This window comes from Gorilla gorilla, chromosome 9 (assembly GCF_029281585.2).
Source record: "Gorilla gorilla gorilla isolate KB3781 chromosome 9, NHGRI_mGorGor1-v2.1_pri, whole genome shotgun sequence".
In the NCBI taxonomy this organism is placed as follows: Eukaryota; Metazoa; Chordata; class Mammalia; order Primates; family Hominidae; genus Gorilla; species Gorilla gorilla.
The window spans coordinates 78,785,580-78,804,157 of NC_073233.2; the positions used below are offsets into that span (position 1 = coordinate 78,785,580).

At 50.3% G+C, this 18,578-nt stretch overlaps 2 protein-coding genes across 4 annotated transcripts in view; one reads left to right on the forward strand and one right to left on the reverse strand.

The window, feature by feature from the left end:
- Window positions 1-18,578, reverse strand: part of SHANK2 (SH3 and multiple ankyrin repeat domains 2) — a 691,655-nt gene that overhangs the window by 380,546 nt on the left and 292,531 nt on the right. The gene's annotated exons all lie outside the window — the stretch shown is intronic.
- Window positions 14,425-16,750, forward strand: LOC101137166 (putative uncharacterized protein SHANK2-AS3). 2 transcript variants are annotated; one of them, XR_010135396.1, is made up of 3 exons: window positions 14,425-14,502; window positions 14,920-15,196; window positions 15,423-16,750. XR_010135396.1 is itself a non-coding variant. In XM_055356050.2 (2 exons), the coding sequence occupies exons 1-2, from the start codon at window positions 14,971-14,973 to the stop codon at window positions 15,542-15,544; spliced, it is 348 nt and encodes a 115-aa protein (XP_055212025.2). The 2 variants fall into 2 exon arrangements, 1 of the variants encoding a protein (XP_055212025.2); XM_055356050.2 differs by lacking the exon at window positions 14,425-14,502 and having other exon boundaries at window positions 14,971-15,196; window positions 15,423-15,544.

Below are 18,578 nucleotides of genomic sequence, written 5' to 3' on the forward strand. Positions count from 1 at the left end.
AGGGCCTGGCGGGGGTGATCAACCCACCCATTCCCGCCACTTCCCAAAGTGAGCTCCGCGGGACCCTGGAGACCCTTGAAGATGACTGTGCAAAATAGGTTCTACAGTCATGTTTGGGAAACGCCAGGTCAAACAAAGCTAAGGGGCTTTTTTATTGCAGGCCTTACCAGGACCTTAAAGGCCCTAAAGTGCACTGCAGGCCTTATCAGGACCTTAAAGGCCCTTAAGAACATTCTGAGGGTCCAGGAAGGAAGTAAAGCAGGTAGCGCTTCCAATGCGATTTGACCACAGACCTGTGCTTGGCAGAGCAGCCACAGCACTCACTAGAATCCAGCACCTTTACCTTGAAAGGTAAATGGCAAGTGTGCAGTTCAGGGTCTGAGAAGCTTGGGCAGGGATGTACCACGTCCAGTGATGCAAGCCACCCTCAACTGTGCACTCTGGCTGTGATCTTAATTACAGAACGGGAGAGCCAGTCCTTTCCCCGAGCAAGCAAGCCTGATGTCAGCTTGTTTCAGGACCACCAGGAATGTCAACAAGTGCATGATTCTGGGAGACAAACTGAGCACCATACAGACAGCTGGGCCTCTGAGTGGGTGAAGGGGGACCTTGCTCTGAGGCTTGATGCTGCGTGAATGAGTCAGAGAAGGATGTGAGTGGTGCCCAGGGATGCTGGCTGCAGGGCCACTGAAAATATGAATGGTAGAAACGGCCTGGACCTCACACTCTGGAATGTTCAGACATAGGGGCACACACCCCCTCCCCACCAGGACACAAGGCACAATTACCAACAAGATAAATACACCCATAGGCAGGGTGTGAGGATGCATACCTGAAATTCCAGCTACTCAGGAGGCTGAGGTGCTATTGTTTGAACCCAGGGATCTGAGATCAGCCTGGGCAACACAGTGAGACCCCATCTCAATATATTAATATGTATATATATGCATGCATGCCAATGGCTGGTCTAAAAAGGTGAGGTAGAGAAAAAGACACAAATCCACAATCTACTCTCCCTAGATCACATCTGTGTGAATTCTGTCTACGGGTTCACAAACGGGGCTGAACAGGGACATGGAACCTGGAAGTCCTTCTCTGCACTGGAGGCCAGCAGGCTGTGGCAGGCCAGTGTAGGAAGTGGGTGCCTGGGCTCAGGGTGGTCCCCAGAGCCAACTGTACTAGAGCATAACCCTGGGCAAGTGCCTATCCTTTGTCAAATGAAAATACAAGGGATCACTGTGTGAGAACATAACACCCTAATATACATGTTAGCATGCAGTAGCCATACTGCTTCCTCTCTTTGAATTTTCTTATGAGGGCATTTATGTCAAAAGAATGAAACCACAGTAAAAAAAATATGCAAACAGCAGTGTTGGGTCAAATCTGTTAACAGCTGCCATTTATCAAGTCTCCTGGATGGTGATCTGGGGTCCATGATCTCCCTACGTTATCTCTTTTTTTAAAAAAAATGTTTTTACTCATGGCAAAATACATATAAAATTTACCATGTTCATCATTTTTAAGTGTACAGGTCAGTGACATCAAGTATATTCACAGTGTTAGGTGACCATTACACCATCTGTCTCCAGAACTTTTTCATCTTCCCAAACTGAAAACACTGTCCCCATGAAACACACATGCCCTATTCCCCCTCCCCTAGCCCCTGGCCCTCATCATCCTACCCTCTGTTTCTATGAATCTGACGACACAAGGGACCTCATATGAGTAGACCGGTACAGGATTTATCCTTTAGTGACCAGTTTCTTTCACTCAGCACAGTGCCCTCAAGGTCTCTCCATGTTGTAGCCTGTATCACAACCTCCTACGGTTCTCCTTCAATCTTCACAACAGTGTCAGTGGTCAGTACTCAGGTGACCAGATGGGATCAGAGAAGCCAAACAACATGTCCAAGATCACACAGCTGCACCTGAAACTTGAACCTAGAGATGTCTGTCTCCAAGCTTCCACCCCAGGTGATATACCTCCTGCCCCCAAGGCCAGAGAAGCAGTGGTTTTTGATGCATTTTTTCAAGCAACTGGCTCACCTTACCCAAATGAGATGCTCATACTCACTGGGGGCCAGGGTGGTGTGGTTTACCAGCTCTCCCTCCTGCCCATCAGACAGTCCCTAAAGCACCTGTGAGGAACTCTCTGGGACAGTGTGTAGAAACCATACCAAGGATGGATCCTCAGCCTCCCCTCTGCCAAGAGCCACGTGTCCTCACCATGCACACCCGAGCTGAGCTCTCTCCCAAATTCCAAGATCTAAGTGTAGTGGGGGCTTGGGCCTCGAGTCACTGTGCCTGCAGTTCCCATGGGCTCCTGGGGAGAGTAACTTATGACTCTGAGGCACCCGGACCTTCTAGTCAGTTCTGGATCCCATCAGACTGCTGGCGAATGGGGAGAAGTTGGGAAAGGTGACCTCACAAGGCAGCTCCTGATCTCAGCTTTGGGCAGGGGTCCCTGAGTCCAGACCAGCTGAAACAAGTACCCGAGAGTCCTGACAATTGTGCTGCTGGGCTCTGCAGCCCTGACAACCCCTTCGCCCTCCAAGCCACACATTTTCCACTTTTAAAATGGGCTCACGGCCACTCTTCACGCTTGCTGCAGGGGTAGAGTGAGCCAACACAAATTTGGAGCATCCGCACCCCAAGGTGACCCATTAACAGTGGCTGTGGCTCTCACAGGAAGGCTGGGACCCAGCCCTGTAGGAACCGTCAGTCCCTGGTGAGAATTCCTGAATCCTCTCCAGGATCCCTCCCTACTCTCTGGACTTTCCACTTCATGGAGCCCTTAACTCTCAGATCTAAATACCAGAGCCTTGCAGAACAAGAACAGACTTTCCTTCAGAAAAGATCTTCTCCCCAACAAAGGCACTAGAAAGGGCTGTTGTAGCTGGGGCTCCTAATTGTCCCCCACTTCCTGTTCTCCTGTCTTCCTCTGAAATGTAACCTGGCCCTTCATCTGGTCACCTGGCTGTCCACAAAGAAGACAGTTTAAGAACATGGCTGTCCACTTAAGAAGGGAGCTGTGTGATAAGATCCTGACCACTGGGACATAAATAAAAGAAACAGGTCCACTTAAGGAAAGTGTCCTTATAGGAAAAGGGAATAATGCCTTTCTCCTGCCCCTTTCTCCTTTCTGCTGATTGGAATGATGATGTAATGGGTGGAGCTGAGGCAGCCGCCTTGGACTATGAGGGCAATTGAGCACAGAGTCCACACATGATGAAGCAGTAAGTCAGAAGAACATGCTTCTCAGACACCACAGAACCCTGCCTCAGTTATGGACCACCTAGCTGGACTTTTATGGAAAAGACAAACTTTTTTAAAAACTTAGGATTTTTAGTTACTCACAACCAAATCTCACCATGACTATTAGAGGCTAGCAATGCCAATTTAGAAATACTTGAGAGAGCAGTAGCATCGTTATTAAGGACCCAGAGCTTGGGGTCCAGTTGGACCATGCGTGGAGGTTCAAACTCTTGCTAATCATCCTGAGTGGATGCAAAAGTTAGAGCCTCCCGGCCCCCAGGCTGGTAAAGTGAAGCAGACTCATAAACAACTGTGATAGAATGTGATCAATTAATAAGAATCACTGCCCCATGAAACTCTGCCAGGCAATCTGTTCCCATTCCCACCTACTCCTGAAAGCCGTGAAAATAAAACACAGTCCCTTTTAAAACCAAGACCTTCTGGGCCACTCTGTGCCCAGGGAAGCAGGACTACTGCAGGAGTCCCCTGGCCGCCGGGGAGGAGCGTGGGCAGGGTCTGCAGAGGCGAGAGAGAGCTCGGACTCAGACATGACACACGGCCCACCTGTTAGAGCATATAGCTCCTCATCCTGCTGTTTCCAAAGCATTTGCACAGTGCCAGATTGTACAGACCACAAAGAAAACTGGCTCCTGCTTAGAAGCTTTAAAGAAAGAATATTGGGAGAGCGACGAACGTAAACCCCAGTCAACTTCAAGGCCATCCCAGAGGAGCCCTTCAGAAAGAAGTTTCCTCAGAAGGCCATGCAGGGGCTCCACGGGGCCTGCAAAGGGTGTTGTGTTTGTGGGATGCAGAGGCCAGGGCAGGAGGGTTACAGGGGAATGGCAGGAAGAATGGGGTGGCTGTCCATTTCCAGCAGGACACTGCCACAGTCTGCACTCCACGAAGGTCCCCAGGTTTCTGGGGGACTGTGTGTTCCTCAAGATCCACGATTGGCTGGGCACAGTCGCTCATGCCTGTAATCCCAGCACTTTGGGAGGCCAAGGTGGGCGGATCACGAGGTCAGGAGTTCGAGACCAGCCTGACCAACACAGTGAAACCCGTCTTGACTAAAAATACAAAAATTAGCCAGGCATGATGGTGCATGCCTGTAGTCCCAGCTACTTGGGAAGTTGAGGCAGGAGAATCGCTTGAACCCAGGAGGCGGAGGTTGTGGTGAGCCGAGATCATGCCACTGCACTCCAGCCTGGGCAACAAAGCAAGACTCTGTCTCAATCAATCAATCCACGACCAGGATGGCTGTGCTGTTAGGAAGAAGCCCAAGGTAGAGGCCAGGGGAGGGGTTGCCTTGGCAAGGCCTTGAGTCTCCACATCACTGTCAGCCAGAGGAAGTCAATGTTCCCTGAACCAGTGGGCCACGTGGGAAGTTCTGCAGAGCCCCACAACCCTGCCCTGGGGAAGCAGAGCCCTCAGGCCCACTCGACAGGCCATCTGGGGTGCCCCCTGCTGAGACACCTTCAGTGCCTGGCATTGGGTTTACGGGAGAGAGCAATCCTTGGCAGGGTCCTCCTGGGCTCCTTAGAGCCTGTGGGGAAAGTGAAGTTGGGGGAAATGAAACATGAGCAACACTCCGTGAGCTCTGGAAACAGAGCCAGACTCTTTCTAGGGAGCAGACACTGGAAACTCCAGCCAGGTGGACCTGGACCAGGCGTCCCGGCGCCTCCCACGGGCCCTGGAGCTCAGAGCACAGCTTCCTGGGAGAGTCCAAGTGCGGGAGAGGGTGTGAGTCACTGGGGACAGACGAGACCCTGAGGCTGCAGTGAGGCTGAGTGCGTCGGCCATTGTCACCCAGTGACCGAGAGAGGTTTGAAGCGGACTGGTGCTCAGTTCTGGGTGCAGCCTTAGGCGTCTTTCTCAGTCTCTTTATGGCCGGGGGGATGCCTCTCAGCAGGCAGGGCAAAGGCAAATGTCTCCTCCCAACAGCTCCACCAGCCCGGAGCGTGTGATGTGTGTAGGATGCTTCCTGGGCATCTGCCTCCACTCTCAGTAACGGGAGGGAGACAGAGTGAAAATACAGGATGTGTCCCATGTTCCTGGAGCTGCCGTGACCGCTTAATACACAATGGGTGACTTCAGACAACAGAAATTCATTCTCTCACAATCTTAGAGGCCAAGAGTCCAAAATTAGGGCTGTGGCAGCACTTCCTCCCTCCAGGGCCTCTAGGAGAGGACCCTCCCTGCCTCTTCCACTCCATTCTCTGCCTTCGTCTGTGTGTGGCTTTCCTCTCTTGGTGTGCCTCAGTGGGTTCCTGTGTCTGAATCCCCCCTCCTTCTTCTTATAAAGACATCAGCCATTGGTCATACTAATCCAGCATGACCTCATGTTAACCAAACCAATTAAACCCACAAAGACGCTATTTCTAAATAAGGTCACATTCTGAGGTTCAAGTTGGACATGAAATTGAGGGGACATTATTTGACCCAGAAGAAAGACCCTGCAGTGTTAACAGTGATTCACTTGGGGAGGGGGGGAGAAGAAGGTTTGGATGATTTTCATATGTACACGCATTTACCCCTTGCTTTTGTGTAATTTCTACGAAGACCATATATTACCTCTCTATTCAGAGGCAAATAAATAATAGTATATTTTTGATTAAGAAAAAATTATTTAAGATCTCAAAGGTCCTTGTTGACTGTCATGAGTAGGAAAGTTACCAATGCTAAAAATGCTGAGATCGAATCTGATGAGTCCAGCAGAGAGAAGGCTGCTGGCTTATGGCCCAAGAAACCCAGTGCCTTGTAACAGTGGCTAGTGCTGTTACTAGCACTCAGCCCAGCCAACAAAGTTGAGAGCTTGAGCAACAGGAAAGTGAAGTGAGCAGGTGCCTCAGATTCCACCCCCAGTGGCCCACATTCAGCCCTGTAGCTTGAAATCCAACTGAGCGCATGCATGGCTGGATTGAGGGAGAGGGACCAAGGTCCAGAGGGTGAAACACGTGCTTTCCATCCAGGCACAGGCAAGGAAGGGCCTTCTGGGGAAGGAGATGCAGAAGTGGCCCAAATGGAAGATGGATGCAGGCCCACACAGTGAAAGGTCCCGCCAACACTGACAAGCACATGAAGGCCAATGAAATGTCCCTCTCTGTTCTCAATGGGGAGCCCAGGGAGAAACACCCACAGCTGGAAGCAGGCACCACAGGGGGCAAAGCTGCTGGGGTGTGAGTACACTGCCCCATGGCCTCTGGGGTCCTGGACAAGCCCTCTGTCCACCACAGAGCAGGGACTAGGCACTGGTCTCCCTACTACACCTGTGCTGCACACAGGGAGTGAACAGCAAGAGCTGTACTTTTTGTTTTTGCAGAAATCCAGATCACGGTTCACCCTTGACTATCAGAAACCCACCCCCAGATGTTCATGACTGTCCATCAATCTCGGAGGTCTGGGCCTGGCCCGTAGTCCTGAAAATCTGGACATTCTCAGTGACCTGTTAATAAGAAGGGATAGCCATTTGGCTAGATGCCAGCATATGGCCCAGTGGCTCTGGCTGTTTGCACAGCAGGCTCGGCTGCCCCTCAATGACTTCATGATGAGGGATAATTAAAACGGCTTCCCTGCACGTTCTCCTCCCTCATCCAATTTGGTCACGTGATGAACAAGCTCAGAGGAAATTAGCAAGGTATTCTAAGCCCTATAGGACAGACATTCTAGCAGATGAGGAGTAAGCCAGGTTTCTGGAAGCTTCCCATATCTAGAATGTTGGGTTCTGGGCAAATTGCCCATCAGTCTGGCCCAACTCAGTCACAGAAGGTTTCAGATCCGTCCTCTTTGCTCCCCCAACCCCTTGCTCAGATCTGATCCTATCAGCTCTTCCAACAACCTCCAGGCAGGTCCCCCTTTAGCCAGCTTCCCCTTCCTGATTCTTGAACCCCAAAGTTATAGCTCTGACCAGGTCATCTGCTTTAAAAATCTTCAACAGCTCCCATGGTTAGAACAAAAGTGAAGGAATGGGAATTCCTACATTCAAATCCCGGTCTCCAACTTCACAAGAGGTAATGCTAAACCGGCAGACCCTGAGGGCAGAGAAGCTGCCTTCCATGGCACAGGGCCTGGCATGTGGTAAGCTCACAAAAAATGTGAGATGAACAGAAGAGAGGAAAGAAAGAAAAAAGAAAGGTAGGAAGAAAGGAAGGAGGTAAATCGATGGCAGGATGGGTAACTGCATGGATCGTTGGATGAATGGATGGATGGGTAGGTGGATAAATGAATGGATAAATAGATAAGTGAATGAGCAGAAACACTGATGAATGGATAGATGGATGAATGAATGGATAAAGAGATGGATGAGTGCACGGATAGAGAGATGGAAGGATGGATAGCTGAATGAAGAAATGGATAGATGAATAGATGAATGGATAGATGGATGGATGGAAAGACTGATGAATAAATTGATAGATGGACGGATGGATAAATGAATAGGTGAGTGAATGGGTGGGTGGGTAAATGGATAGATGAGTGGGTGGGTGGGAGGATGGGTGAATGGGTGGTTCAATGGGTGGATGGATGGGTGGATGGATGGATGAATGGATAGGTGATGGGATGGATGGATGAATGAATAGATGAATGAATGGGTAGATAGATGGATGAATGAATGGATGAATAAATGGACAGATGGATGGATGGGTGGATGGGTGAGTGAATAAGTGGGCAAGTGAATGCGCAGATGAATGGATGGGTGACTGGATGGGCAGATGGGTGGTTAGGTGGGCGCATAGATGAATGGATGGACAGATAGATGGATAATTGACTGGAGGAAGGAATAGATGAATAAATAGATGAATGGGTAGACGGATGGATGGATAAATTAACAGATGGATATTTGGATGGATGAATGGGTGAGCAGATTGGTGCATGGGTGAATGGATAATGAGTGGATGGATGGATGGATGGGAGGATGGGAGGTTGGGTGGTAGGTGGCTGGATGAATGAATGGGAGGGTAGATAGATATATTAGTTGTATATATAAAGGCAACCTTCCCCTCTTGGACTGTTTTGCCCATCTACTATATTTCCTTGCCTCTAGGGGGTGTGAGTTTAAACCATGCTTGATACATTATTTCATTAAAAACACCAACAGCCCTATAAGGGAGGCATCTGATTCCTGCTTTATTGAATCAGACAATTTCAAGGATCTTACACAGAGTCCCACTCAATAAGCAGGTGGGACAGCTGGAATTCAAACATCTGCCAATCTGTGCCCAGGACTCTTTGCCCAGTGTGGTTCTCCCTGCTCTTCCCAGCCCCAAGCATCATTTGAAACTCTGGATACACACCAGATGGACACCCCTGGCTGGCCCTTCCTTAACTTCTGTCTACCTCGTCTCTATCCTTAGTCTGACAGGGTTAGTGATACCTGTTTTGGACTTACATCTCTTCCTGCTAACTTATGCTCTCTGCAACAGCCTGCCTCTGCGTGCAAATGTTCCTGCAAGAGGGATTAAGCAAACATTTCCCTGACGATGGCCCCAGCAGCCAGGAGGCAGTCTCAATAGCTGGTTTCCATGCTTTGCATAAACTTCAGTGGACTCCAAGGGCTGGAGCCTGAGAGCCCAATCGGGCCACAGGATGACTGACACTGGACAAGTAAGCGGGCCTCAGCTCCCAACCTACAAAATGGGAATAATGCAAGTAGCACCCACACAGGGTTGTTTTAGGAATCAAATTGGATAATGCACAGGACTTAGCACCCAGTAAATACTCAATGTACGGTGACCCTCTTTTCAAACACCTGCTCCTAAGCAAAGCGTTCTCAACCTAGCCACAAGCAACCTGAAGGCTAAGCCCTCCCAGGCTGACTCTGGCTTTCCCTAGCACAGGGCTCAGTCATGTGCCCAATAGATGACTGCTGGGTCTTGGATATCCTATTTCCTTTTCCTCAAGTGGCCTCACTTCCTGATAAAGACGTTGGTGTCTTTCTCAGGACTTGGGAGGGCCAAGCCCTTGGGCAGTGCCCAAGAGAGCACAAGCAGTTGACATACGGGTTCTGCTGCCCACCCCATCATCCTCAGCACTTTAGTTGACGTGATGGCCCACCTCTTGCTATTAGGGGCACCACGGAGCACAAAGGGAGATCTAAGCCCACAAGACTTGCAACTCTCCAGGAAGAACTGACGGCAGCCTTAGCACATGACATCACGAAGACACAATGACCCTTGAAGGCCAAAAATGGTGGTAACAGCAGATCACAGCGATGCGGCACTTCCATGAGTCACACACCATGTTCCACGGCTCACACACATCCTCTCAAGATGCTGAGACCCAGGATGGGGCTACATCTGACCTAGTGTGTGGGTGCTTCACTGCAGCCTCCACCCACCCCACCTTGGAATCCTTGTACTGTAGCATGATGGATTCTCCGGGCCTGTGGCAAGTTGCAAGACACCATTTGAAGAGGGAATTATTCAGATCATAGCACACCCATGACCTGTGCTTCTCAGCTTTCATCCCAGCCCAAATGTGCCAGGAGCTAAATTTAGGGTGAGGGTTGTACCCAGCCTGTGCTCTGTCAAGAAAGAGCCGAGTGCTGCTGTGAAACCACCCCAGAGCATCTGCTTCCCGTCCCCTGTTCATAATCCATTTTAAATGAAGTCATCAAAATTCACTGCCATGTTCATATAAAATAACAGCAGCAACTGCCACTAAATTTGTATTGCGCTGTGCAGCCAGGTTGCTCTTCTCTTAGTCATGGCCATGCCAGGTAGGCAGGGTGCATGTGATACCCATGTCTGAAGCCGCAGGCATGGCAGTGTGCCATGCAAAAGCCCATGGCCTCCTGTAGTCTTTGCCATCTACTCAGTGGGCTAGACTGGAAACCCAGGCATGACCTGCACACCCAACACCTAGCAGCAAGGCAGATTCCAACCTGACCATGGCTCTCCAGTCTCATGCTCATGGCTGAGTATCCCATGGACATGGCAGCAGCCTTCCAGTGTGAGCCCTGCTTCCTTCCTTGCTAAAGACAGTTATCCACACAACAGCCAAAGGATTCTTCTTAACAACAGCAATCATGGAAACTTCTTTGTTAAAACTCCTTAAAGGTTCTCCCCATTTAGAACAGAACCCAGACCCCTGATTTAGAACATGAGGCTCAAGGGACTTGGCTCCTATCTCCAGCCTAACTTTACTACCTCTTCTCCTGGACTATGCACCTCCCACTCACACCTCCATCTGGCTATCCCTGGCATCTGGGAGAACCCAAGCAAGTTCTTTCCCACTGCAGGGTCTTGGCCAAAGCTGTTTTCAGGAATGTGCTGTCCACACATCTGTACACGCTCGTCCCTCCCAAAGGCATTCCTGAGCACTTTGTTTTTACTACTGGGCAGTCCACCTTGCCCTGAGTCTCATGCTGTCCTTTCCGCACTGGAGCACTGGTGTTGAGCCTAGAGACATAAAATGTTTAATACAGCACTGCTCTGGATGGGTGGGTGGATGAATGGAGAGGTGAGTGGATAAACAGAATGGTGGGTGGGTGAGTAGATAAATGCATAGGTAGGTGAGTAGATAAATGGATAAGTCGGTGGATGAATTGGATGGACAGAATGAATGTATAGATAATAGAGAGATGAACAGATGTCTGGATGGATGGGTGGATGAGGGTAAGTAGGCAAGTGGGTGAATAGATGAGTAGATAAGTAGATGGATAGTGGATGAATGAATAAATGGATATACAGATGGGTAGATGGATGGGTAGGTGAGTGGAGGGATAGATGAATGGACTGATGAATGGATGGATGAACGGAGAAGTTGGTAGGCAAGCGAGTAGGTGGACGGAAAGATGGGTAGATGGGTGGGTGGACAGATGGATCGATAGATGGATAAGCATGTGGGTGGATGGATGGATGGACAAATGGATGAAGTGGGTAGGCAGGTGAATGGATGCATGGAAAGATGGGTAGGATGGATGGGTGAGTGGGTGGATGAATGGATGATAGGTAGATAGGTGGGGATGGATGGACTAGTCAGAAAAGTGGATGAATGACATCATAGGTAAATACCATCACCTATACAACTGAGTCAGAGAAACTTCTTCAGAGAAGTTGAGAAACTTAAGACACAGAACCAGCAAGTGGCAAAACAGGGTCAAGTCCCTGCCCTTGAATGTGGCTTGACCTCCATGAAGTGAGAAAACGTGCCAGGAAGCTTGTTACCCACAGATTGGTTCTACCCTCGAGGCTGGTGTCCAGCATAGCTAAAGAGATACACTAAGCCCTCTTTCCGTATCAGGGCTAAACACAAGGACAGATGACCAGACTCTGGAGCACTGCACCTCCAGGGACAGTCAGAAACCATGTCCCGGGGTCCAGCTCACAGTCGGGATTGCTCAATGGGATGCCAATGACTTCTAAATTCAGCTTTGGCAACAACCCCACAGTGCCCAGGCTTGGCAGTCATCCTCGTGTGTTCCTCAAAGAACCCCGACTATCTCCCTCCCTGCGGAGCAAACATCCCCACCTCCAACCTGCCCCAACATCCGACACTGTCCCTTGCTCCCTTCACATGGTAGGAGTCCCTTTCTCTCAGAAGCCTCTTTGCTCCAGACCAAGGTGAACACAGCCCACCTGATCCCGCCACCTCCATACCCTAGCACACCTGGTCAAACCTTCTCTACCTGCCCCAAAGCCCCCATGGCTATGAGTTACTTGGGTGCGGGGGATTTTCTCAGCTCTGTACTTGGCACCCCCAGACTCTCATCAGCCTGAATGTCCCCTTAGGCCATGTTATCCTCGTGCACACCTGCCCATCAGATCTCTCCCACCACCCATTAAGGTGACGGGTCTCTTTATGTAACCCCAAGAAAAAACGTTTTGAAGGTGGAAATTGTCTGTGGAATGCAGGAAGGAATAAGGGAATAAGAATTAGACCAACAGAGTGTGTATTTCATCTGTCCATCTTCAATCCCGATGTGTGGAGTGGGAGACTGCGAGGTCCCCAGGGACTGGGACTCAGTCTTGCTTTTCTACCAGTTGGGTGAATGAACCAGGACAAATGGTTAAGCATTTCTCCCTTACTCTCTCACTTGAAGAAAATGGATGAATACTTGTCCTTTGACCTCTCAAAGTCATAAAAGTATAAAATGAAATGCGAGCATGCATTTATAGTTTTAGAAAGATACGCAAGGGGCCTGGCGCAATGGCTCATGCCTGTAGTCCCTGCACTTTGGAAGGCTGAGGTGGGAGGATCACTTGGGCCCAGGACCAGGTGTTCGAGACCAACCTGGGCAACATGGCAAAATCCCATCTCTATTTAAACAAACAAACAAAAAAGAAATAAAAGAAAATGTGTATGTGAATCACACCACAAAGCCCCTTCATTCCAAATTCTTTCTGCAGGAGCCGCGTGCATCTCAGGGGACACTCTCTTCCCAGGAGCCAGGGAAAGGACATCCCTCGACCTGCTGGGCACACGGGGAGCAGCGCTGGCCTTTCCGGGCCCCCTTGTGGGAGGGAAGCATTCCGACCTGCCCCCTCTGCAGGCACTGTCAGTCCAAGCTGGCAGCCACCACCAGGCATTTTAATCAGGCCCAGGTTAGTAAATCCTGCCACTTCCCTGAGGGTTTTAACCCTGCAGTTGGAAGGTCATGTTTAACAGCAAGACCTACTATTATGCCTCTGTTTCCATGTGAAAATAAATGAGTCCCAAACCTACTAATGGTTTTGCTCCTCCAGTCTGTCCTCTTAAAAATGGGTCGTGAAGGACTAATGCTTTTAAAACACTATAAAACAAGGTCTGTAATGGCTCTGATGCCTCAAAAGTGTATTAAGATGAAAATTTATGTTTTCCTACACCATGCGGCATTGAAATACAAGCTCTAAAATAAGAGGCAGAATTATTGTGTGTTCTGACAAAAAATCCCCAGCCCTACCTGCACCTGAACTTGCATCAAAACATGATTTCCATCAAAATTCCCATCAAAAGTCTTATTTGGTGGAAAGCAGTCTTTTTAGGTTAATTTTTTTTTAAACCATGCAAACATCCATGTCAGAGTTAATTGCACTGAGTTGGCCTCCTCTACGAGCCAGTTAACTCTGTAGCTCAGGGCCTGGGGTTTGTTTCTTTGACTCCTCCGGGCAGGTGCAAATATAGCAACCTATAGTTGCCTCTGCAGGCTGCAGGGTTTGTGCCTTGAGACAATCCCAGCAGATGCTGACCTCAGGCCAAAAAAGAAAGGCAGGGAATAAGCCAGACCTCAGGGAGCTCAGAGCTAGACAATAAATAAGCACAGGAATAAATGAGTGATCCAACTGGGAGGAGAACCAAAAGAACAAAGCAGAGATGTGATCAGTTAGAAGGGAGCAGAGCCCAATTTGGATAGGGTGGTCTCGGAACAGTGGGACACAGGTGCAGCCAAAATGCAGAGAGCAGGCGGCAGGGGCAAAAAAAAAAGTGAAAACCTGGGAAGGATCCTGTCGCACTGGGTCTCCCAGGCCAGGGGGAATCTGGTGTGGAGCCCAACCTGGATGGACTCCATGAGGTGACACCTCTCCCCACGATGCGGCTGTCTCTGTTTCAGCTGATCTAAGCACCAGACACTGAACTGATGGCACACCTGCCCAGTGCCCAGGTGCCAGCTCCCCAAACACAGCCTAACCTCATCCCGGTTCATCCAGATTCCTGCTGCAAACCTGCTGCGATTAAGTGTCTCAGGGGGAGGGTGTGTGACACAATCTGATTTATGGTCTTTGTTGAAAGATCCCTCTTCGAGCTCCTGGGGTGGAGACTGGGTTGTAGGTGAAAGGAGTACAACGTGGAGCCCGGCTGGGAAGCTACTACACTGGTCTGTGTAGTCTCTGGAATGGGCTTGAGTAGAGACAATGGAAATGGAAAGAAGTGCAATACGTCAGTTGGTATTTGGAGCCTGGACTGGACTGGCTGATAGACTGGACTGGCTGATGGACAGGACTAGACTGGATGATGGACTGGACTGGCTGATAGACTGGACTGGCTGATGGACAGGATTGGACTGGCTGATGGACTGGACGGGCTGATGGACTGGACTGGCTGATAGACTGGACTGGCTGATGGACAGGACTGGACTGGCTGATGGACTGGACTGTGGATGATACTCAGGCTTCCAGCTTGAGTGGATCATGAACAAAGAGGGAAATCTATGTGCTTGGGGTGGGGGTGGGGAGCTTGGTTTTGGACACACTGCACATTTTGGATCCTTTGGGATTCCCCCACGGGAGTAGTCAACTGGGCAGCAGGACACAGTCTAGAGTCTAGTAAACTGGAGGTAAGAATTTGGGAGGAGGAGACATGGGTGTGGGGCTGATTTTGCTGAAGTGCCTGTCTTGGGGCTCTCGGTCTCACCAGGAGACAAGCCGCCTTACCTCAGTGATTCAGGGACTCAGGGACATGGGCTAAAAGGTGTGAGCTGGTGGGCAGGGCAGAGGCTGCTCCACAGGACTTATGGACCAGGGGTAGCATCCATCTTAGATGGCAGGGATCAAGGGGTTTTTATACCTGGGTAGGTCTAGAGAAACCATGAACACTGTTACATTCCAGGGACAAATCTCAAAAATAATTTGTAGGCCAGACAGCAGGTGAGAGAGGTCCCTGGTCAAGAGGGGTTGGCCTGGGTTGAGTGGCCCACTGGTGTGGGCTCCATGAGGTGACACCTCTCCCCATGACATGGCTGTCTCTGTTTCAGCTGATCTAAGCACCAGACCCTGAGCTGATGGCACATCTGCCCAGTGCCCAGATGCCGGCTCCCCGAACACAGCCCGACCTCATCCTGGCTCATCCAGTGCTAGCTCTGTCTGGACGAGCCCCAAGCATCCTCTGCTCGGTGCCCTGGGATGCCTGTGAACTCCTGGCCACGGCTATGCGGTGGAAGACACGGATTCCGTGGGGGGTTTTCCTTATCTCTAGGACTCGCCCACCTGCTCCCATGCAAATCCTCATTTTAACTCTGGATCCCAGTGAAGGTACAATTTAGAGTCTAAAATAACTCAGGCTGGTGCAAACAGAGCTTTGCTAGGCCTGATGCCTCCTTTCAGACAACATCTGGTCCACTCTCTCTGGCATCCCGGGCTGGGGGTATGGGGAAGAGGCACTGGCACCCCGTTTCGGCCTCTTTATTTGGAGATGAGATCTTTACAGCTACAGAGAGTCTTTAAAGTGGAGTCACTCAGGTAGGTCCTCATCCAACAGGAGAGGTGTGTTGTAAGAAGAGGAAACCTGGACAGACAGGAAGAAACCGACTGAGGATGATGACAGCCACCTGCAAGCCAGGAGGAGAGGCCTCAGGAGAAACCAGCCCCGGGACACCCTAATCACAGGCGTCCGCCCCCACAACTGTGAGAGAATGTTTCTGATAAAACCACCCAGTTTTTGATACTTTCTTACGGCAGCCCCAGCAAACAAAAACTGGCTCTATGTCCTCCCCTGTCCTGGCCCCTCCGTCTCTACGACCTGGGCACCTTGCAAGCACAAGGAAGGGACCCTCCAGTTTGGGGTGCCCACACACCTTGCTTTCTTCCTTGAGCTCTGGTCACCAAGGAGGCAAACGGGAGAGAGGCTTCCAAGGGGCCCATAATTTGGAAAGGGAAAACCAGCTTCCGTTGCCGTGGCAACTCCACTGGGATGCTCTGCTATTTGCACATTTTGAAATTGGAGGTGGGTAGTGAGAAGGGAAAAAGGAAAGAAAAATTGAGGGAGATGAGAGTATCCAGGGCAAAAGAAAGGAGAGAAAAGCAAATGAAGTTTAGGAAAAATCCAGCTTCGGACAGGTGACCCTGACAGTGCTTAATGAGCTCAGATGAGTCCCAGGGGCTCGGGGACTTCCCCATTAAGTCGTGGTGGCTCCAGCCAATGTCAGCCCAGGTCCCCCACTGTCAGAGAGGAAACAGAGGCTCGAAGATGAGAAGTGCCCTGCACAAGGTCACCTTGTGACTTGGAGGATTCTCCAGGTAAAAGCAGCCGTACTGGGGGAAGGCCTCTATTCTTGTAATGAACCAAACGTTTGTGCCAACCCCCCAAATTCATATGTTGAAGTCCTAACCCCCAACGTGATGGTTTTATGAGGTGGGGTCTTTGGGAGGTAAGCAAGTCATAAGTGTAGAACCTTCATAAATAGGATTAATGTCCTCATAAAAGGGACCCCCAGGACCTGGATATGGTGGTGTGAACCTGCAATCCCAGTGCTTTGGGAGGCTGAGGTGGAAGGACCCCTTGAGGCCACAAGTTTGAGACCAGCCTGGGCAACATGGCAAGACCCCATCTATACAGAAAATACAAAAATTAGCCGGGTATGGTGGTGCACACCTGTAGTCCCAGCTACTTGGGAGGCTGAGGTGGGAGGATGGCTTGAGCCCAGGAATTTGAGGCTGCAGTGAGCCATGATTGCACCACTGCACTCCAGCCTGGAAAATGGAGTGAGAGTGTCTTAAAGAAAAAGGGGCCCTAGAGAGTTCTCTGGTACCCTGGTTTCAGACTTCTAGCCTCCAGAATGGTGAGAAATAAATATGTATTTTTTACGAGCCATCTAGTTCATGGTACTTTGCTGCAGTGGCCTGAGCGGGCTAAGACCTTCCTCCTTGGAGATCCCATGGAGTGGGGTTCAAGGGGTCCTTATGATACCCGTGAGAGGATTTGAGTCAGACCCGCATCCCACCACAGGCTCTAAGGAGAGACTCAACTTCTAGGGTCTGGCTGGCAGACTTCTCTCACTGGACAAACCATTCTAGAGAAAAGCAAAGATGCTGCAGAACTAGGCGACGTCTAAATTTAGCCTCACAAAGAATCTAGAGCACGGGAGCAGGGAAATACTATTCTGAAGGGACAAGGAGAAGAATACAATGGGCCCAGGAGGCTGAATTCACCGCGAGTAAGGGCACGCGGGGGGTGTCTGAGAAAGTGCAGAAGTCAGGTGACGGAATGGCCAGGCTGAGATGCAGCTGCGTGTGCCTCATTTCCCAACCGCCCATTGGATGGAGGTGTGCCTCAGGGTGGGGTGGGGTGGCCGGGCAGGCTCAGCAGCAGAGGGTGGGGCCACAAGCATCCATCTCCAAAATTGCTCTTGAGTCTGCTAGCAAGGAGCCACAGGACACTGCCTGGCACCGCCTTCTGATGTAGCCGGACAAGAAGTGTGTTCTTCTTCCAGCATTGAATCAGATCCTGTCTCTCAAAATGAGCTTCAGATAGATAGATTCATTCATTCATTCACTCACTCACTAATTCCTTCACTCACCCTGCAGAAACCAAGCACCTGCCTTGTGCTAGGTACTGCTCTACCCAAGCATCAAGGAATATGCCCACAGTGCTGCCCTTCCTCAACTTCAAATACCTGGCTTTCTTGGGTCGTGGCCCCTCCCTGGCAGTCCCAGCCTCGGGCACTGCTCCCCTGGGCCCTCTCCTCCCCGGTGCTTTCTGCAGTTTCTTAGTGGGGGGCTGCCTGGCTGTTCTCCAGGGTCCACGGCCTGTCCAGCATCTTGGTCACTAATTCCGCGTGCAGATGCCTCTGTCAGAAAGGCCTAGGGTGGTCTCCACTTTCTGGATTAGACTCTCACCCCCAGGCCACCAGGGAGCGGTCTGCTGCAGTCTACACCATCCTGGTGAGACTTAGGCTCCATCCAGACAGCACCACCGAGTGGCTCCCCTGCCATCAGAAGGCAGGGGCAGAGAGTGCAGCTCAGAGGAGCCACAGCCCATCGCACCCCGCGGCACCAAATGGGGGGAACCATTTGGGAGGGATCTAGTCACAGAAAATGGAAGTTGGGAACCGAGACTCATTTTTGAGAGAAATGGTCAAAAGAGCCACACCCGGCTAATTAGGATTCTGAGAACGAGATGCTGCTAAAACAAGAAGGGAACAGATAAGACCAAGAAACATCCCAGACCTAACATTTGGCTACAAAGAAGGAGTCCAAGTGTTCTTTTGTGTTGATGTTCCAGAAAGTCAAAATTGCACTTTGCTGCAGACGTCAGTAACTCTAGCACCAAGGGTTCACGGAGCTTGCATTTGGGAATCCGAGGAGAGCAATTTACAAGGAGTAAGGATAAAATCTAAAGTCCTATCTCAGTAGGAATGACTTTTCTTATCAGTTCACGCAGGGGCCCGGAGACACACAAGTCAACAAATAGGAGATTTTTGTGATTTCTAAAGGTCCACTTTTGCTGGAGTTTTCCTATGTCTACCCGGCAAATTTTCATCTCCCCATTTCCTTAAGGAAACATTTCTTAAGGGGTGACCTAGAGGCAGCCACTCTCTGCCTGCACTTGGACTCAGCAGGAGCTTCATGACAGCCCTCGCTGGTCTTGAGAGCATCTCTAGGTAACAGAGGAGGACAGATCAACAACCATACCAGC